Here is a 22,109-nt window from a genome sequence, read left to right as displayed (position 1 = left end):
CTTTTAAAACACCTACTATCAAGCCAGAGAAATACACAGGACACCCAATAAAATGAAGCTGAAAAAGGGAAAGGACCACTTGCCTGTAACTTGAGCTCTCTAGGTACGAAGTTAATCCACATGGATATTTAAGCTGTCAGGCAATGCAGGACTATCTGTGCAGTAGCCGATGAGTTTACTCCCCACCTTTCATTATCCTTCAAGCACTAATGTAAAATCCATGTTAATTTGAGCAAGACAAGAAGAAATGGCACATGAAGGCCACCTATCTCAAGGGATTTCCATTAACTTTCTATCCTAAGTCCTAGAGAATTGTTCATTCAAACCATGCCAACCAGAAAAGGCAGCATTTCCAGAATCACAGAACAGGTGAGGTTGGACAGGACCTCTGGAATTCATCTGTTCCAACCTCCTTGCTCAGGTAGTCCCTTCTGCCAGCCTCGAGTCAGGGGAAATGTCTTTGCAACTGTGCTCTTTTTCTTATTTTTCAGGGGACTGGCCTGTGGGATGTTGACCTATATTGGTACCAAATGTGGTGATGGAAGCAGGGCTTTGACACCCTGCATGAAGAGCTTCACGGTTCCCAGAGTTTAACAGTAATTTGCTGCCTCATACTAAGTTACTTCTGTGAGGACAGTTCCCTCTTCTTACTGCTGAAAGACACTAAAGAATGCAGACAAGGCATTTTTCCATGATGCTATCTCCCTGAGATAGTACAAACAACATAACTGTCCTTACAGTAGATAAGAACATTACGGAAGGCACTAAGCAAAATGTGACCTAAGGAGATGACACCTACACAATGTTCACAGCTGGAATATGAACTCGGGGTCCATTTCAAGTACAAACACTTGTGCTGGCCAATTAAAAATAACATTTATGCCAAATTTGAACTAAAGAACACCCTTGAAAGAATTGTGTCTATGCAAATACATAACCTTGTGAAGCAGTAAAGAACGGGAACAGCACTGAGCACACTGTCTAGTGCATGACTGAGAACAAAACACGAACCCACTTTCTATAAACAGCATGAGAATAGTTTTCAAGTATAAATGTTATGTAGGCATGGCCCCTTGGGAGCCAGAAAGAGGGACCACAAAAATCAGGAATCTAAGGTTCTGTCAAAGATAAGCACTTATTACATGAATGATGGCATCAATTTATAGGAAACGGAGTGCTGTATAAATTTGTCAACAAAGTACGGAGTAACAGAATAAACAGAGAGAGAAGCAGGAAATCTAAGTGGCAAGAGACAACCAGAACTAAAGTGAAGAAAAACTCCTATGGAGGAAGATAAAATACCAGGTAGAGGAATTCTGACATATATGATGTGGAAATAATCTCCAGATGGATGCAGTGGAAGCCACATTAAGCCTAACCTATAGCTCAAATTAAACTGAAACACAGAGCAAAAAATATGCTAAGCAACTGTATAAACAAATGTGCAGGTGACATGAAATGGTATGAAAGAAAGATAAATACTCTTGCAATTAATTGCACATTGAATACTGAAGACCACAGAGACCAGGTATGCCAGTAACACTGAAATAATATACATCACCTACCAGTTTTCAACAGAAAGAATAATTGACACTGAAATACACTGCGTAAAAGAAAACAAGACTTAAAAATACCTATCAGGATAGCTTTGCAGTTAGTATTTAGAAGTGTAAGCTTGAATTCAAAGGATCCTTTGCAGTGCACAAAACAAAACACTGCAGTGCTGTACTAAGGGGTCACTGAAAGACGAAATACCCGTGTTCTTACAACTCAAACAGGACAAAGCAAACAATGGTAAATCCCACAGTGCGTGTTAGTTACAAATACCTGGATCAGCTATCAATTCAGATAGCTCTACAAGCTTTAATTCAGGTATCTCTTTAAACTTTTGCTGGAAAAATCAGCTTGGTAATTAAGTCTTTATATTCCTCCCCAGAAGAAAACCCAGGTTTGGGTAAGTTTAATAAAGCTCCAATTTCATCTTTGTGGTTGAAAGCAGAGTTAGTTAGTTTCCTATAAATTTCTTTCAAAATTGAATTGTAGGCAATGTACTTTTCCTGGCATAGGTATTTGTTATTATTTCCTCCTTATGATATTTTTATGAATCACTTCTGAAACATCTGTATTTTTGCTTTTCTAAAGTATTAGCCCACTTTCTTAGAAACTGACAGGAAACAAATACTAATTACACACCTCAAACCCAACCAAATCCAGGAAAGAATGAGAGTCAAAGAGCTTTAACTAGAATTGCAGCTTTCCTTTCCTGTGTGTTGTAGAACTTCAAGTGAACATAAAAAGGCTAAACCATAAAAGAAAATTCTATTTAAATTCTATTCTGCTCCACATGCTATTATCAATTAGAATGTCTATTTCATTAAGAATTATCTTCTTGTAAACAACTACATGAAGTTAAGGAAAATGAAGTGGACAAGTGGCTGAGCATTCTACTTCTGGAAGCAAAGTCTGCATCTCACAGAAAATCCAGTGTAGTGATTTTCAAATATTTTGCTCTCATTGTTCTGTCTGTCTTAGTTGAATTATATGGCAAATATCAAATGTTAAAAAGGAACAAGTGTTTAGAAGTTAATATACACAAGATTTATATTTTATTGGCTAAAGGATTTAAGATTTTGAGAAATTAAAAGGGGAAAACTTCTAATGTATATGCTCAAATCCTGCTCCTTTCTCATGTCTGCATTTTTTAAAACCAGAGAAACTAAACATTTAAAAAATTTCTTCTACTGCTTAATGCTTATAACATGTCTTCAGAGGGCTTCTTCCCTTTGCTTTCTTGTCTAATGAAGTTGCAAATCCCGATTTTTTTCACTCATATCATATCAGTCATATTGTGTGCTGCTGCATGTGAACATCATCTTCCATTCTCCATGTTCTTGAGAGGAATTAATTACTTTGCACACCACTAAACACAGAAGCAAAAATGCTTGAATGAAACTTGTTTCTTTTTTCCTTTTTTTTTTTCTTAAAGCACATCAAATCATTATGATTAAGTCCTGAGAAATTCTATTATTTTGCCAGACAGGTTATTGGAAGATGTAATAGTTTATAAGCCTCAATTTAGGGATTTCGATGGAGACTTTTAGATTGCTCTATGGCTTTTTAATACCCATTTCTTGGATTTCCTTAAAATGAAGCATTTCTTGAAAAAAGCTGTATTCAATATGCAGAGATGTACTTGGAAGCCACTTCCAAACTGTTCTTCTGCAAAGCTACATTCCTGAAACCTTTTTCTTCTACAGCCAGCTTCTCTCTTCACAGCACTGCATCAGATATGCATGTGGTACCACCACCACGAATTGAGGCTTTAGAATTTGCAAAAAGAAATGCACTCTCAGATACAGCTGCATTGCCTTCAGACTGTGAAGAGTCTACTAAAAGGTTAGCCTTTATTTGTTTGAATCACAGCTGGTTTGACCTTCAGCAGATGTAGAAAGAGACATTTCCTCAGTTCTAGGACGTTTAGGCGCTGGGGGATTTTCACAACTGTCATCAGATAGCAATGGCCTCACTAAAACAGACAAGACATCATTTCAGCTTAGTAAATACAAATAAAGAAAATAACTCTGTTTTTCTGAATCCACAAACAATTCAGCACTCACAAAAAAACCCCAACCAAACAACAACAAACGAACAAAAAACCCAAACCCAAAACAACCCTGGTCTGAAAGTCCAGCATTTGAAACAATGATATGCTGAAAGTACAAGGGTCTTTAAAACTCACCTGTAGGACCCAGAGGGTGTTATATCCAAGCTAGTTCACCCTCCTTGGCTTCAGTGTCAGCTAATGTGCCCATTACTATAAAAACTGTAGTGACATTGTCACATATGCAGCGGCTGAAGAGCAACTGCAGTGAGAACACATATTGTCAAAGGCACCTTTCAAACACAGCTTTAGAAGCAAAGAAGCTTTAGAATCTGCATCTAGGTTTAGCTTTGTGCTTGATTATGGTTGTGTTATGTGATTATAGCTTTTAACAGAAGTCTACCATGGAAAGAAAGATTTTGCTGGCAAAAGATTGCTGCATATTAGTAGCCACAAAAGCTTACCTTGTTCCTGTTCTGAAGAAGGAGGTATAGGAACTGTATCTGTATATGCAGAGGCTGGTGTATCTGGCTTCACTGCAATCAAGTTTATTCTCCTTTGAAAGAGCAGAAACAGCTCACTTACTTTAAAGCCATCATTTGCACAAATACTTTAAAGATTTACTTAGAATCAGTTAAATTAAAATGCAGTTTATGTATATTTTACTACTAAAATATTTACTATTTTACTATTTTTGTCGGCTTGTTATAGGCTGAAATAGAGAAATATTTATAGTACTTTAAATACCACCAGTGATCTTTTCCACTAGAAAATCCTTCTGCACTTTATATGTGGCATAATGCTTGATAGTCACCTTCAAATAACAATATCTTGATCAAGTATTTAAAATTAAGACTGGCTGCAAAGGAGAGGATTTTAACCTGTTCTCTGGCAGCTGGTAAAGCTTCCCAGTTCCACTGGAAGAGCTTACTATTGCCTAGCCTTGTTGATTTTAACATTTGAGATGCACAGAACTCTAGGGAATTCTTTTGCCCACTGAGGTCTACTAAAAATTCTGCAAAGCTATTTCCTTCTACTTGATCTATTCTGGATGGCACATACAAATTAAGCACAAAAGCAACAGAAGATTGAACCATAAAAAAAAGCCTTACATGTAGCGACATGAATGCTACTAAAAGACAGCACTCATGGCATAATCAGTTGATATGATTAAATAGTTTCTCTCAAAAATAAAAAGATTCAGCTCCATCAGTCACTTCACCCTCCATGCAAAAGTAATTTTCATCTACCTACAACCTAACAACTTGTTAATTCCAGCAGAGGTTAACATTTCTGTTTAGAAAGGCATCATCTCTGATATTTTTCTTTGCAGCTGTAGACAGAATCCACTATCTTGCTTTCTCTTTCACTTTCTCCCTAGCCACATATTAATTAAAACAGTCCTATGAGAAGTTCAATAATCTCATGTAATCATGAAATAGATTAGTTTTCTGAGAATGTCTAGATCTCTACCTGCATGGCTGTCTCCTTACTGTTGACTATTGTGCACCAGCTCAGGATCTTGTATTTCAGGTTATTTAACAATCAATACATGGATTACAGGCAAGTTCTAAAAACCTAGATTTTCACCTTAAGAACAACCTTCAATCAATGAATACACTAAGTCCCACACCCGTGACTGTGCACATTGAAGGCCTGTCTAGACTTGCACTCTTTACTTAAAATATTTCTTGTCAGAAGAGTCTTCAAACAGTTGTCAGCAGAAGGCTTCAGGTACCATCTTTATAAAGAAACTGGGACCTGAAGACATACACCTGTTGCTGTCATACAGACAAGGTGCAAGGATCAGGTAACTTTGCTACGACCTCACATTTCATACAGAAATATAAAAGTTGTACATGCAGGAGACGTTTTGACCTTTCAGTTGCAGTACAACTGGAACAAAAAATTCCACATCAAGACAGCTACCACAAAGAAAGAGGGCTGGCAATTTACGTCTAAACCCCAACTCTTTAAAGGTAGCACAAGCACAGTTTGTCTTGGCCTTCATATTTATGACTGGAAACAGCAATATAAATCTCACCTGGGTGTCTTGCTCCATGCTTGTAAAGTGTTGAGAGTAATCCTCCTGGGCTGGTTTACTTTAGTGCTCTGGATAGCTGGCTTGCTGATCTTCTCATCTGAGGATGAGACTGGAATATTTTTTATGCCAACAGGTGTGGAAGGCAAGTCCTTACTAGCAGCTACAGGTGTCCTAAGTTGGAGGGTAGGTGTGCTGGGATCAGTGGCCTTCCTAGGAGGAGTCTCCTCAGTCAGCCTAGAGCCTGGGGAAATGACTTTGTGGCTCTTTTTCACTTTTTTTTCTGTTGCGCCAGGATTCCTGACACTTATTTGTGGCTTCTCTTTCAGTGGTATTCCCAGTTCATCCTTCTCAAAAGTGACAAATGAACAGTATCCATCCGTAGAAGAAATGGCAAGAAAGGCTCCATCGCTGGACCTGTTTGTGGTATTTTTTCCATTAAAAGGAAAGGTCAGAACTTTTCTGTAAGCCTCACCCCTCATCTATAACATGTTGTACCTATCTTTTCTTTCTCCCTTCCCCAAGTATATGCACACATTTAAATAACATTATAGTCAAATGAAAAAACACCCAAAGCAAATGGACAAAATACATTGAATTCTGGCTTTTGCACCTGATTTAATTTCTCTGGTGTTGCCCGTGATCCCCGTAATATGCTGCTGCCAGCACGTGTCATTTGAGCTGTCACAAAGTATGGTTCAACTGCAGGTACACAAATCTTCAGCAACAATTTCTGAAATTCTGCTGAACTCTCCTAAATTCAGACCAGCAGAGCAGTTCAAGTTCCTTCACTTTGTTGAGGAAATGCTCAGAATCACTGTGGTGCTCCCCTGAATGGATCCTCCATGCTCATTTCACCAAGTAATGTCTACCACTGATTAAACCTACTTTATTTTCTACTCTCTTCCACTCCCCTCCTCCTGCCACACAAAGGTTTTCAATGTTTGTGTATCAATTATAACTTCTGAAAAAGAGGCCTCCATGTGGTCCTAAGCTTAAGCATACTGGCTAGAAAGGCATGAGAGAGGAAGCCTTGTCAGCAGAGGGCTGTATTCTGAGTAAGACTGAGGTTCAATTTTCAGCTTCAGTTTTGACTCTCCAAATCAAGTCAGATAACTTACTTCATCCCATACATGATGAATAACTCAATAACTCAATCACTCAGTAACTGTGCAGAAACAGCAGAATTTGGGCAAGACACAGACATCTGAACAGAGAGATGACTTCCAAACCTCTCTGAATGTCTTATTATTAGTTACTGTTACTAATTAGCCTGAACAATGGAAAATTTTCATGAGCACCCAGTACATTTTCTTTCATAAGAACCTCAATCTGCTTGTCCTCAGGGTGCTTGCATGCAACTTGTTTCCCAACCAATAAAAGAACCATAATTCTTCATTTAACAGAGTAAAAAAGAGGTGGCTTGCTATTCATGACTGCCATGACAGTGACTCCATGTGTCCATCATAAACAAAACACAGAAGTAAAGCAAGACACGAGACATGCAGAACTTCAACATGTGAAAAGAACATCTCCATCATAACAAAATTTAAGAATGTAACAATTACCTACCACGAAATGTCACTCAGGGTGTGATAATGTATGTTAGAAACATAACCAAAGGGGAAGTGCTGCTCAGTATCATAAAAAAGCACAGAATCTTCTGAAGCAACAGCAAACACCAATCGATAGGGCAGGTTAAATAGAGCAGGAGCTGATTTCTGACTGATTTCATCTAGAATGCAAAGAAATTAACACATTCAGAATTCCCTCTTGTATTCATTGCAGGATATTAATTACACTACCTTAGTCACGAATCTTAATATTTCATTACTAATCAGTATCAAAGCAATATCTGAGAAAACAGCACTTTATTAAAATGTAAGGTTTAATGTCAAGCACTATCCTTTTTGTTGCCTGAAGTGTGCCCTCTATTGTCTTAGCTTAAAACAGAGAAATTAGCAAGTTTTGTCCATCTGGATTGCTATTATTTTGTTAAGTGTGTTACATTTTTGTTCAGCTGAAATGTTTCAGTGTATTTATATGCACTGTAATACAAAAACAAAACAAGCACACCTTAGGATATGGTGTAAATCAAGGTCACAATATATTTATATGACATTATATTCTGCATGACTCAGTCAAAACAATGGATTTAGCTTTATTTGTGGTATCTTCCATTCAGTGCTCTCAGACTTTCCACTGAAACATTAGTTCTTTGTAAACTCAGATTACTCCGGCTTCCACTGGAAGCTAAGTGCTAGTTAACTGCTTTCAGAAATTCCCAGTATACAGGAGTCTCATTCAATTCTACAATGATTATGGAAGCTATACAGTAAAACAGACAAGCCATTAACATAATGCAAGTTATTTACATCTGCAGATTTCTAGACTACCATAAGCCTTCACTTTTTTGGGTGTATTTTGCAGAAACTGAACACTCCATGCAGAGAAGCTAGAGACTAACAGCAGACACTCATCTCCTTCCTTTGCAACACACCATGACAATGGTTCTAAAGATTATGATGAAAATACAAATACACAGTAGGTAATCTCTAAATCTGGTAAGAAATACTACAAGCTGACCCTCTAAAGAAAGGAACAAAGCTGTGCATTTCACTAGAGCAAGCTCAGTCTTGTTATAATATAAAATCTCCTGGACTCACTGGGCTCCCAATAAAACCAGATTTCAATCTCCAGGTAAATTCTCAAGCAATTTCATACAATCCAATCCCCTCCTCAAACTCTTGTTCTGGCCCATAACACTGGCACAGCTTCAGGTTTGGCTTCCTTGAATAAACAGCTATGGTTGTTGCAAACTACACCAGCTCTCTGATGTAGGTAGTTTAGACTAACAGAAAATATTTCACTGTGTCACTTCTTTAGTGCTAAGCCAAGTTATTTACTTTTACTCACATGAAATAGTTAGAAGTTAAAGAAAAACATTGAACAGTGTTTCTGTAGCCTAAGAGGCCAAGCAGAACATTTATCCACTACATCAAAAGCTACTCACAAGGTACTTGAGGTGAATACAGGTTCTTAGAATCACAAAATGTCTTCTTAGCTGTCCTACAGCACTATCTTAACAGAATGTTAGAATACCAGGGCAAAAAATACTAACCAGCCACATTGGCCTTTTCATGTATTTGCTGTAAAATCATACTCCCTGAAGAATTTACAGTACCTTTTTTAAATGCTTGTCTCAACTCAAAGTAGACTGGGCAGCATCGAACAGCAAGAGTTGCCTTTCCAGGACATGGCAGGTGACCCATGGGCCTTTTATAAAGAATCAGTACTTCAGAAAACAGCATTTTTATTATAATTATTTTTCTTAATAAAAAGATATTTTGATCTTATTAAGTCTACCTTTTAAGATTGTTTCTGGAGAAAACATATGTGGTGTTTGTTACATTTTCTCCTGATTCAACACAGCCAGCTGCAAAAATAAAGTTTAAAATGTTACTCATCAACTCAAAAAGGTACTGAGTCCATACTTTATGTCCATAAACATTCTACTTCTCAGGAATTACGCTTGTCAGTTGGGCAAAAGCTGTGCAACCTGAACACAACTTAAAAAGGCATCCCAAATATTTTTTTAGTGCTGGTTTTGTTTCCCTTATATACTTCCTCCTCAAAGCTTCTTTTTTATGTTGCCAGACATCTATAAGAGCAGTGCTTATACAGGTAAATTGATCCCCTCTTTGCCATGTTATTTTTACTATTACTGGAGAATATTCTTAAGAAAGGATACAAACAGAGATCTGCCAAATGAAGCCACTCATTATTCTTAATTTCTACTTTAACAGAGCTGTGTTGTTGCGATATACATGTTTCAGTTCAGAAAAATGTCATACATATAATTTTTGTCACAGGAGAAAGTTGATGTTCTGGACTGCTAACAGAAGAGCATTGTTGAGCCTTCCATTTTCTTCAACAGGGAGAATGAGGAATAGCATAATTAAGATAAGTATCCCCTAGTAGTTTGGAAGCAATCTTGAGGTATGTGCACATTAGGGCATAATAGATACCATGAAAGTTACAGTACATGTTCTCACCTACCTGGAGTGAGTAAATAGGAGCCATCAGGAGTAAAACTGAGTCTACGGAAAAATGACTTCATGCCATCATCATGAAACATCCGATAGCTCCTAGCCTGTAACATTGATAATATGACTCTATGAAGAACCATGAATACATCAACTGGAATTCAAGTGAGAAAAACCATCCATTTGTACAATGCAACTGGATGAAACATTTAAAAGAAGAGAGAAAATACTTTTAAAACCATGGCCCCTTCAAACTTACTTTCTGCTGTGCTATAAATTATTCACAGCTAACAAATATAGGCCTTGATCCTACTAATCAAAACACTCCAAGAGCAGGCACATTAGACCAGTAATAAAAAAATAGTACTAACCTGGAGAAGAACATTATTTAAAAGTTAGCATAAAAGCCTGTTCCTTAGGCATTTAATTTGAACACTAATACTAGAGGTTTAAAGAGAACTTCTGTAATGGCAAAACATTCTTTCTCAGCTCTGTTTTTTACCCTCTATAAAACTGTTAAAAATGTTGTCACAAAAAAGGTAAGTAATCCAAGGAATTAAAAAGGTTATAGTCAGCTTAGAGATGTTATTTTACTGCCATTTAGAACTGTTTCAGGGAAGAAAGCTCTTTGTTTTCACTTTTAGGCTCACTAAAATATTGCTATGTATTATTCAGTAATAAACTTGCAAATACTGACAGACATGTTAAAAGTTTCTTCTATTAAGAATTCACTATGCATGTTACTTTTTCCACATTATGTTTAACATTTACAATCAAAGATACTGTGCTACTACTTTAAATCAGATGAACTTGCAAGTGTTCTTTCTGAGTGATTTCTGTAACGTTTGAGAAAACCTGAAGCAGTCTCTATTAAAAAAATGCAATGGTGAGATACAGAAAAAAAATACCTGACATACAATTACATGAATAGAAAATGCCCCTTTGGTTTCACAGAATAGAATACCTCATACAAAATGGCACCCAGTGCATTCTCCAGTACCATTAGTAGCAGAACACTGTACCTCTCCTTCAGCTCCTGATCCAGATGGCATCCTGGTAACATTGAACGCTACACGCTTGGTTTGTGTGTTGTACACCCGCAGGACCCTATATAGTGGAGAGCAGAGTTAACTACAAATAACTACCTTTCACCCCAAGTTTCACATGGCACTACAGTGCCTTATTTCTCAGTCAGGACTGCTAAATATAAATGGCAACCACACAATAATTAATTTCTGATTATGAGACACCACCAGGTGGACATATTCTTGACACCTAAAAAAACAGTGAATCACTGACAATTATTTGACTCAAGGTTTGTGAAGTACCAGTATATACATTAGTGGAGGAATGAGAGAATTAGTGGACAGTGAACAGGCACACCATTCCTACCCATGCTCTAGTAGCCAGCATGTTCCTGTGGAGTGGGAACTCAGCTCAAAGACAACTAGCTACATCTCTATGCTTCAGTTTATTCCAGAATAAATTAAAGCTGAAGTATATTCTCTATATAGAATGCTAGACCTCCCCTGACTTTATGTTGTTAAAACAGCAGGTAGCCTAAACAAAACCAATTGGTCAATCCACCACTCACTCCCTCTTTTCTGCCCGCTCTGACCTTTGCTAAGTTATGATGGTTTGCTAGGCTGGCAGAAAACAAATGCCACACAAAAAACAAAACAACTTTCTAGTGATTTAATGAGCTGAAACAGCTCCACAGAGTCCTGAACAGACCTAGAAAGTGCTAATAGAAGATGAGGCTGTGGTAGACAGTCTGAGACAGTTGTGGAACTACTGTATCTGGATGTCATACAGTAAAGCTCATCTGCCAAAGGAGGGAACAGGTCTTCCTACCCAAGGCTGTTGAGTGCCAAGTCCTGGCAACTGTCCCGGCCCCTGGTATGAGCCCATGCTATTCACTGCCCTTGCAGAAAAGTGTCTGAAACCTGAGAGAGGATTTCTTCTCTTGAGATTGGTTCGTGCCCTTGCTTGAGACTTCACTCCAAGAAAAACTTGTGCATCATTCTATTACTTGTGTTTCACTGCTGTTCATTTTAATAAAGGCACAGAAATCTCACAAAAGTGATTATCAGAGGCAGAGGCTCATAATGACCCAGCCATCATTAACCTACCATTTTTCTGAGCCTATTGCAAATCTTAAATCAAAACTACTTTTCCCACTACTAGTGCAGCTCTCTTTGCAGCAGCTGCCAGATGACATACATTTATTAGCCAGCTGCAAACTCTTCAGAGCAGCACTCATGTGCCAAACAGTTTAAGCTCAATTCAAAGTTCTGACAAGGGACAAGTTTACGAACTGTGTTTACCTTTCCCAGTGACATCACTTACAAAACTGCTGGTGATTGAGGGGGTAAGAGGGCAAAAGAAAGATATCAGAGCAGAAAAACATTTCTTAACCTGTTTGTCTCTTTCTGCAGAACCACAAGAATGAACTTATTAACTCATTAACAACCAGAAAATGCAGAACTCTTAGGATGCATCAGGTATCTCTCATGACCATGAAAAATTATTTCCTGAATTAGAATTTCTACACAAGTTTATGTAAACTTACTTCATGTTTGGAGAAACTTAGACTTCAGGAATCAATTTACCACAAGCAAAAGATTAACTGAAGTGTCACTTTTATTTCACATGAACCTTTTTACAGATCAAGCTGAATAAAATTACGTTACATTTATACTCATACACTTGCTTTTAATTCACACTCAGGTAAGCAGGTAAGAAAGAACACTAATGAAAAAAAAATTAAGACCAACAGCTCACCTATCACAACTCAGAGTTGCAATGTACTGGCCTAGAGGATCCCAGGTTATTCCTTGGACGTAACTCTTATGTTCATTTAATATTGAAACCTTCTGTCCTGAAATTACAGTTTCCAGATGTGAAATTCGAATGTGTTTTAAAACAATATTGCTTAAACACAGAAACTGTTAACTTGATAGCATCTGATAAGAATATTGGAAATGCTTTATTTCTAACATCTTCACAAGAACAGTAAATCACGATATGACAATTCAAGGCTGGTTCCCTACAAACCAACTCAGATAGGCGTCTTGGCTTAGGTAATAAACATGGAAGATAAGTATAATCCAAAACCAGAAGTACACCAGAAGCTTTGCCATTTAGAAAAAAATCTTCAGGCAAGTCTAGCTGTTCACAGATAGCAGAATTTGGCTGAATACTGAGCCAGAAATTCCAGAGCTAAAAGGTAGCATTCAGCAGGGTCTAGATAGCAAGGCTCTACCTGTGTAGGGCTCTATACGCTCACCTACTCTGCTGAACAGGTAGTGGCAAGAAGCCATACTACACACATGCTGACTGACACTTATGCATGGACAGCCTTCAGAAACAATTCCACAGCAGCGCTAACGCATGTTCTTCCACAGCTCTTCCATTGAGATCTGCCTCAATGGTACTAGCTCCCTGACCTCACTGGTGTTAAACAGCTGAATGCGTCAGATCCAGACCATTGTGATGAGGTAAATTTACAGATAATATAATTAAATACTTGATTTTGAGCAGTAGGGACAGACGTTTTTCTTCCAGTAGTGTAGTGTTGCTTGTTGCAAAGAAATACTGTATCATAAAGCCTATGTTTTCCACTAATGGCTTCTTGTTTCCAACTCACTAGCTGTCTCTCTGTTTAGACACATGCCCTCCAAGGCATTAACTGCATGCTAAAGCAATGAGAATGGAAGACATTACATGTAAGTAACATATCATCTTAAGAGAACATCCAGCTTTTTTCAGTAATAACTCTAACAGATTTGTCCTTTTAAAGTTATGATCAGTCTGAGACTTGAGACTTTCAGTCACAATGCTCCTATACATATTTACGTGCTCAGAGCACACACAGTCTTAATTAAATATTCATGTATTTACCATAAAGAGTTTTGAAAAAGTGTATGTGTGATAGTTTAAATGGAAGAGACATTAAGCACCCAAATGAAGAATACAATGAACATCAGCAGCAGAACACATATATTTTCAAGAGTGCACACTGAAAAGTTAACATGGATTCTACTTTATTTTTCTTAACTAGACACTAAATATTAGAAATGTGAGATAAAAGGTTAGATAAAGTTAAATATTTCCACATTAAATTAAAAGTGAAAGTAACAATTACCCTGCTAAGAAAAAAACATTAGACTCTGTAAAGCAACGTAACCTGGCTGTTACTATTAAATCTTCTATAGATAGGACTTGGAAAAGACAAGCAACACACTGCAGTGGGATATGCATGAGCCTGCATCCTATAATCACCTTACATTTTTTACCTAGACAGCTATTTACCTCATAGTAATCAAGTTTTGCCTGTTTATTGAGGTGTGGGGTGGACTAATTAATATACATACTGTTGGTTTAGGAGTTTTTGGGGGAAAAAACATTGGGTGAGACTTACTTCCTGAATACTCCAAGGTGAAGAGATCACTTACCTGCAAATTTTGCTGGCATGTGGATATCTTTATATGCTGGACTATCTGCCTCGCAATCCCAGCAGCCTAACAATTAAGTGGGCTGTTCTCACACAAGAAAAAGATGCTTTCAATTCTTTTGGTAACTATTATAAGACACCTCCATCAGGTCCAGAGCTGTAAGTGATAAACATAGCATTTACCTTTAGTGACATCCCACATTATAGCTGTGTTATCTACTGAAGCAGATGCCATGTAATTTCCATCTGAAGTCCAGCAAATATCATACACATCTTCCAAGTGGCCTCTAGAAGCCAGAAGAGAAGAAACCAATTAATTTTAAAATTAACAGCTACCTGTAAAAATTACTTTTGTAAATTTTTAGATTAAAAAAAATAAGATGCAAATAAGATAAAATGAAATGAACAGGAGAAATTTCAGCTTAAAAAAAAAACTTCTATATTCAGAAGGCAGTGGAACATTTTAAAATAGTGCATCCTACTTCTATTAAAAATAAGCCTCCCTTTTCAAAGGTTTTTTCATAAATAATGAAAACATTGCATTTGAAGTGATTTAGGAATTTGTACCTGAAATTTTGCAAATCAAAGTTTCTAGGATTTGTACAAACAGAAAATAAAACACTACACTTAAGCAACTAGGAAGTGCCACTATTCAAGAAAGCTTGCCTGCATATTTAAGGGTTTTATAAAAGAAAAAAAAAAGCATACTCAGAAGAACCACATGAAAGAAAATTGAGGCTGATTTAGATATAGTCTAATTTAAATTAGTCAAAGCTCACAGCTATAACCTGGCAAAAATGCATGAATCATTTAATATACAGATGCTTTCCGCTTTAATAATGATGAAAATTTTCACTAATAAATAAATAAATCACATTTACTTTATGTATCTCTGTGCTAAGCTTTAAGTGACTCAAAATGTCAGGAACCAATTTCAGAGAATGTCAGTTGTGTCACATAAATGCTGTATCTTCTGCCTTAACAGATCTAGGTTAGCACTGTATCAAAAAAAAAAAAAAAAAAAGCTTAAAAGACAACAGAAGGACGAATATTAGAACAAGCACATTTTAGACAGCATTCAAGTTCAACATATGCTGAACAGAATACTGTACCAGATGACAAAAGCCACTGGGAAATCAAAAACACTGGACAGAAAACAAACTCATAAAACAGTAAACTACCTTAAAGTTTTAACAACTGTCCAGTTCTCCTTGTTGAGCTGAGCTTCATCTTCATCCTGAAAAACTAATGGTTCTGATTCTTTGCTATCATTCAGCTTCCACAATAAAATAACAGCATCTGTAAAAGAAATAACAGGAAGCTGTCTTTCCCACAAGCTGTTTTGTTAATGCATTACATTTAGTTCTACCTTACAATTATCTCACAGAAGACACAAGAAAAGTAGTTCTTATTTAGTGGTAGAGAAGAGCAGGTGCTGGACTGCTTTAGCTTTCAGTGTGAGCTACTGATTTTAATCAAGGTATTTTAAAATTATTTATTTATCTAATAAAACAATATTAACATTTCCAGGTGTAAGATGAAGGTGGAGTGCTCAGTTCCTCTTTTGATTAGAGCAGGCTGTGGTTCTGTATTTTGGACTTTTCAAAAATCTTCTACCTAGGACAGGCAACACTCAGCTCTGTTTCAGAAAGCACACACCTATCTAATGCTGTCTTTAATGTGACTGAAGAGTCCATGTGGCCCAGAACAGAGAAGCTTAAATTTACAAATTCTACCACAACTTCCCACTACGACAATAAGTAATCCATCCAATCTCTCAACCTGAGAAATGGAAATAGTAATTACTTCATATATGGAAATCAGAGACTCTCAGACACACAGCAAGTGACAAGTTCCTTAGAAACTGCATAACATGCATTAACTAATAATAATAAGAGGGGCTGTACAAGTCTACATCTGCAAGTGTTTGAGGAGTATGAACAAAGTTCCTGTATTTGCTTTGGGTTTCCCCCCCCCCCTCGCTTCATTTACCAGGTGTGTTAAGCATTATTACTCACCATCTCCTCCAGATGCTAAGACCTCCCCACTTGGAGAGAAGCGCACAACATTTACTGCTTTGGTATGACGGGCAAGGTTGGACAAGAACTCTACAATTGCTTTTCCATCTGGTCCTTTTTCCACTTTCCATATCTACACACAAAAGTGTTACAGACATTTTTCAGGAATAAAGGTGTCATCTAAATGTGCCATTTCAGTAATCCATAATTTATTCTTTGGGCAGACATTTTGATCTTATTATCTGAAACTTTCAGAGCTAAAGCTGCAGTGGTACCACAAGCTTTCACTCAGCTACAGCTGTGTCCTGGATTTATGTGGTAAGGCTTCGGTACCTGGTGCAGATGGAAGTCTTCATGGGTGGCTTTTGTGAGAAGATAAGAAGAGCTGCCCCCCTGTTGGGCAGACCCAGTTCCAGCTGTCTACAAGACTGTCCTACCAACAGCACAAGTGTGGTAATAAATCTAAGAAAACGTAACACTGCACAGCAGCTGTGAGAGAAGAGTATGAGAAGTGTGTGAAACAGTCCTGCAGACACCAGGGTCAGTGAAAGGAGGGGAGGAGGTGCTGCAGGTGCTGGAACAAAGATTCCCCTGCACCCCCTAGAGAAGATCACAGTGACACAGGCTGCCCCCTTGCAGCCCATGGTCGGCCACAAGCTGTAATTATACTGCAGGGTTTTTGTCTGATGAAATAAATTATTAAGCATTTTCCAATAAATTAAGAGAAACCCAACCAAACACATGACATCATCCTGTCTTCATTTACTGACAACCTCTGGCTTCAAGTGAATTTGATAAATACAGTTATTCAATGGCATAGAATGACAATTTCTTGTCAACCACAAATTGTTAACAATCTGAAAACAAACCTGATTACTACAGGAGGAAAAAACAACCAACCAACCAAACAAAAAAACCCCAGTTTAACTCTCTTAAGAAGTCTGAGCAAACTGCAGTTTTGACGCAAACCTTAAAGGTCAATGGATTTACCATTTTCAAACAGATCATTTGAGCAAGAATGATAACAATCCCAGTTTCCCAGTGATCAAAGCCATTAAGACTGCTGCATGATATGGGCACTGTTCCAGCAATACTGCCTTAAGAAATTCCTGATCCCCTTTGTGCTTAGTTTTGCAGGGGACAGTGATGCCACTCCCACTGCTCTACCTGTGAGTCCACTCAGCCATCAGACTGAAACTGTTATGTCCCAATACAGTGGGACTAAGGTCACAGGTATCCCATTAGGTGTTTCAAATAATCTGTTCATGGATGCAATTCATCTCAGAAGAAAAATCAAACCAAGAAACCATAGCAACCAGGCTTTGACAAGAATTTAAGAAGCCTGAATAAAGCTGCTTGTAATTTTGCCAGCTTTCCCTCCTTATGCTGTAGTCCTTAGAAAGATGTAGCAGAAGTATCTCTTATGTCAAAGAACACTAAAATTTTCAGGCCCTAAAACATGTATATTTATAAATATGACTTAAATATATATCCAATAGCCTATATATACAGCCAAATCCCTGAACTGCACACACTGTGAGGTAAGAAGTAACTTTTACTAGTGACAAAGGGGAAAGTTTTGACTGCAGTTACTGAGAGTAAAATCCTAATTTTTACTGGCATTTCTCATCTCCAAAAGAAAGAGGAATTCCAATCAATCAAATATCACAGCAGTCACTATTTGTAATAGCTTGTTAATAAATACATTAACAAATGTAACTCCTGGAGCAGGTCCGAAGGAGGGCAACCAGGCTGGTGAAGGGACTCGAGCACAGACCCTATGAGGAGAGGCTGAGGGAGCTGGGGCTGTTCAGCCTGGAGAAGAGGAGGCTCAGGGGAGACCTCATCGCTCTCTACAACTACCTGAAAGGAGAGTGTAGCCAGGGGGGGGGTTGGGCTCTTTTGCCAGGCAACTCTCAGCAAGACAAGAGGGCATGGACTTAAGTTGTGCCGGGGGAAGTTTAGGTTAGATATTAGAAAGAATTTCTTTACGGAGAGAGTGATCCGGCATTGGAATGGGCTGCCCAGGGAAGTAGTGGATTCTCCGTCCCTGGAGATATTTAAAAAGAGACTGGATGTGGCACTCAGTGCCATGGTCTGGTAACTGCAGCGGTAGTGGATCAAGGGTTGGACTCGATGATCTCTGAGGTCCCTTCCAACCCAGCCAATTCTATGATTCTATGATTCTAACACAGGGAATGCAAATATGTCAGTTTTTTAGAAATACTCTAAGGGCAACCTGAAAAACTCTGGCCACTGTGTCCACCTTCCATACAGAAAAGCTGTTAAAGGAAAAATAAATTTAAAAATTGAGACAATGTACTTCTCTGCAGAAGAAGCTGTGCCTCACTTGTCCACCAACTTTATTTAAGGAGTTGACTAACATACAAAGAATGTGGTCCACCAGTGCACATAGCTTCCCAAAAAGGGCTCAGACTTTTGGAGAAACCAAGAGATCACTTACTGATGGGGACAGTCCTCACATGCATTAAGAATCATGAAGACAGTAAACAAGTACCTGATTTTACCAAGGTAAATCTTATGGACACATCTTTTGGGGCTTGTGCGATTTAATGCTTTCCTAAGTGATACTCAAAAGGATGAACAACTGATTAACAAAGTTTGCTAAAACCAACACAAAATTACTTTGGTGAGTTGTATGTGAAGCCATATAAAAAGGGCTGTAAAAAGACCTCACACTACTGAGTGACACTTATAAACTGACAGATAAAATTCAATTTTGATGAACATAAAGAAATTAAAACAAATTGTTTTTCACTAGCCCACAAGACTGTACACTAAATTACCACTTACTACTTAGAAGTATCACTTACTACTTAGAAGCTGTCACTGCAAGTACTTTTCTACAAATAACAGAACACCGAGCAGCAGAACTCGAAGACAGCACACAAGAGGAACTGTCATTCTGTATACAGCTCTCCAGTCTCACATTCCTTCCCTTACACCATTCACCACCAGCATGATCTACTAGCTAATAATCTCATGCACTGGATAACAAAGTATTTCATACTCTGTACGAGCTACAGACCCAAACCAAACAGGTTAGAAACTTACACGAACAGCTGTATCCACACCTGCTGAGGCCAGTCGATTGATCTTCCCATCCGCTCCATGCTGGAAGTCTAAGCTGTACACGGGCTCCTTATTATGCCACGCTATTTCACAAGTGATGACTTTCATATTTGCTAAATAAAAGACAACAAATACTGGATAAACTCTTGTTCTTATGTCAAACAAAGTTAAAACCGATTTTTCAAGCAGTGAAGACAGAGCATGTAATAATTTCACTGCAGAAACAGAAGGGGGGGGGGTTAAAGAAAGTCCATTTTTAAGTACTATTATTTCTTATAGTTAAAAGTTACTGCCTGGCCACTGCATGAGAAGGGTAATAAAGCCCTGTCTCGCAGAGGAATTAAACATAAGCGTAGCGCAGGGCAAGGTTACAATACATAGTAAATCCCGAGGGCACACACACAGTTCTCTGTCAGCCCCTCGAGCGAGCGTGCTTGTATCCTCTGGGCTGCCCCGGCCCGGCTCCTGACTAGGATGAGCCCTCACCGGGTGGCCCCAGGCTGGCACTACGCGCATCCATCCAGGCCCCGGGGCAAAAACTACTGCACTATCAACTAAGAAGCCAAAACAAAGACACGAAGGCCCCAGAGTGGTCAGGAGGCAGACAGCAGTGCCACAGCCACCCCTCAGCAGGGTAGCCGCTTTCCGGGCGGTACCCCGAGCAGGGGCAGCTCCTCATAGCCCGGAGGGCCACGAAAGCCGCCGCCGGAGACCGGTGATCCCCGGCCGCCTCGGAGCGTGATGAACCACACGAAACGCAACGCGCTGCCTGGCGACATCACTCCGAGCACCCGAGATTAACTCCCCGCCAACTTCATACCCTGGCTTCCCGCCCCCACCGCTGCGGGGCTCCTCTTCTCCGAGGGGCAGAAGGGAGGCAGCGTGTGAGGGAGAGGGGGGGGTTGGGATGTGCCGCCATTCCCAACCGCTACTAACGGCCGGGGGTCGCGGGGCACACGCACCCCCCACAGCCCCTACCTGCGGCGCTCTCCCGGCGCTCCCGCGACTTTCCCGCCCCAGCCCGCTTCGCGCATGCGCGCTGCTCCCTCTTCCCCTCTACTCCTCCTCCCACCCCGCCATATCTCGCTGTTGTGCCGCCCGCAGGAGCGGAGGGAGGGGCAGCGGAAAGGGCGTAACCGGGAAGGATCCGACGGGGAGCCCCTAGGATCCCCGATTCTCTCTCTCTCTTCCCCGTCCCAACCCCTCTTGTCCCGGGCGGGAGGCTTGGTGTTTTCCCACTCTGGGAATGCAAAAAGGGGCGTGAGGGCTTGCTGAGAGGGAAATCCACGAACTCTGCGGTGTTGGCCTTTGCCCGCGTTTTCTTCTGCTTGGAATGTGTTTGCCCTGCTTGCTTCCAATTAAAAAAAAATAAAACAAACCTCAAAACAGCAAAAGAAACCTAAAACAAGCTTTATTTTTAAAGTTCTACCACTCTTCCCACCCCCGCCCCCCTTATAAATATGGCATTGCTTTATTTGAAATTTTTACACTTAGACTGGTCAAAAAGCAACTGATCCCCCCAATTCCCCTATCAAAACGCAAACCCTTCTGTTTAAAATCAGGGTAAAAAAAATTACATCCTTAGAAACTGGCATCTAATTTTGCTTCTTCCCCCTGCCCCCTATGGCTTCCCTGCTCCTCTTTGCCTTCCCAGGCAGTCAAAAGAACCACTGGCTGCAGGGTTACAGCTAAAACTTGTCCTCTGAAGAGTTCACCAGTTATTGCACTGCCTGGTGAGAAAGCAGGTGAGAAAGCAGAACACAAAAAATAAAACATTTATTGTACACAGATTCTGGAGTGCCCCTCCTGTGAAGACAGGCTGAGCTGTGCCTGCAGAAGAGAAACTCCAGGGAGACCTTACAGTGGCCTTACAGCTCCTGGAGGGGCCTACAGGAAAGCTGGGGGGAGGAGGGGAGCTTTTTATAAGGACATGGAGTGATTGGACCAGTGGGAATGGATTATTCAACTGTAAGAGAAGAGATTAAAATTATTAGACATGAGGAATAAGTTATTAACTGTGAGGGTGGGGAGACACAGGCACAGGGATGTTGTGGCTGCCCCCTCCCTGGCAGCGTTCAGGGCCAGGTTGGATGGGGCTTGGAGCAACCTGGTCCTGTGGAAAGTGCTGCAGCCCCTGGCAGGGGGGTTGGAACTTGAACTGTAAGGTCATTTCCAACCCAAACCATTCTATGATTCCATGATAGTTCTTTTTTTCCCTTAATTTTTAAAAAGGACTTCAGAGAAGGATATCCACACAAATATGACCACGCTTAGAAAGCCAGGACTGTGCCAAGTCCATGTGCTGGACTTGAAATCCTACTGGCACAGCAGCATCCATGGCAATGCATATGCCCAGGATTATGACACAACTGCTTTATCCCTATCCAGAACATGTCCATATTGCATGTCAGTCCAATCCTTTCCACAGCAATACCTTGCATGCTGTTGTCTGTTTCTAAAAGCTCTGATGATCAAGAACTGGCCAGGGAAAAACGGTCTGCCTCAGCCATAAAAATATCAGAAAGAACTTTTGAGTCTTTCATGCTGGCCAAAGGTAAATTTACCTAGCCAAAGGTAAATTTATCAAGGAGAGCTAAGCAGACCTGCTCTGATCCGAGAATTTACCTTTGCATTTCTGTTGTTTCTGCCTTTGTAGCACCATGCCATCAAGTCTTTAACGAGGCTTTGAAGCAGAGCTTTGTCCCAAATTCCAACACAGAAACAGTCTTGTAATTGGGTAACAGAGTTCCCCACATGAAACCAACTGTCTGAAGAACCCTAGTCAGGCAGCTGCGCTGGGACTGTGTTAAGATTCCCACCTAGTCTGAAGGCACGGCTGGTGAGCAAAAATTGT

The 22,109-nt window shown here is 39.6% G+C and overlaps 1 protein-coding gene across 1 annotated transcript; it reads right to left on the bottom strand.

The window, feature by feature from the left end:
* Nucleotides 1-2,656: 2,656 nt before the first annotated feature.
* On the bottom strand, nt 2,657-20,146 carry CHAF1B (chromatin assembly factor 1 subunit B). Its single transcript, XM_030455364.1, has 14 exons — nt 20,076-20,146; nt 19,238-19,368; nt 16,163-16,295; nt 15,326-15,443; nt 14,328-14,431; nt 12,473-12,569; nt 10,711-10,795; nt 9,702-9,795; nt 9,009-9,078; nt 8,827-8,918; nt 7,215-7,377; nt 5,646-6,059; nt 4,066-4,157; nt 2,657-3,526 (listed from the first exon to the last, which is right to left on the bottom strand). Exons 2-14 carry the CDS (start codon nt 19,361-19,363, stop codon nt 3,405-3,407), a joined length of 1,710 nt encoding a protein of 569 aa, XP_030311224.1. The 5' UTR covers nt 19,364-19,368; nt 20,076-20,146; the 3' UTR covers nt 2,657-3,404.
* Between the last annotated feature and the right edge of the window lie 1,963 nt (nt 20,147-22,109).

Source organism: Calypte anna, chromosome 1, assembly GCF_003957555.1.
Source record: "Calypte anna isolate BGI_N300 chromosome 1, bCalAnn1_v1.p, whole genome shotgun sequence".
NCBI classification, from domain to species: Eukaryota; Metazoa; Chordata; class Aves; order Apodiformes; family Trochilidae; genus Calypte; species Calypte anna.
This window is presented reverse-complemented; position numbering and strand designations above follow the sequence as displayed.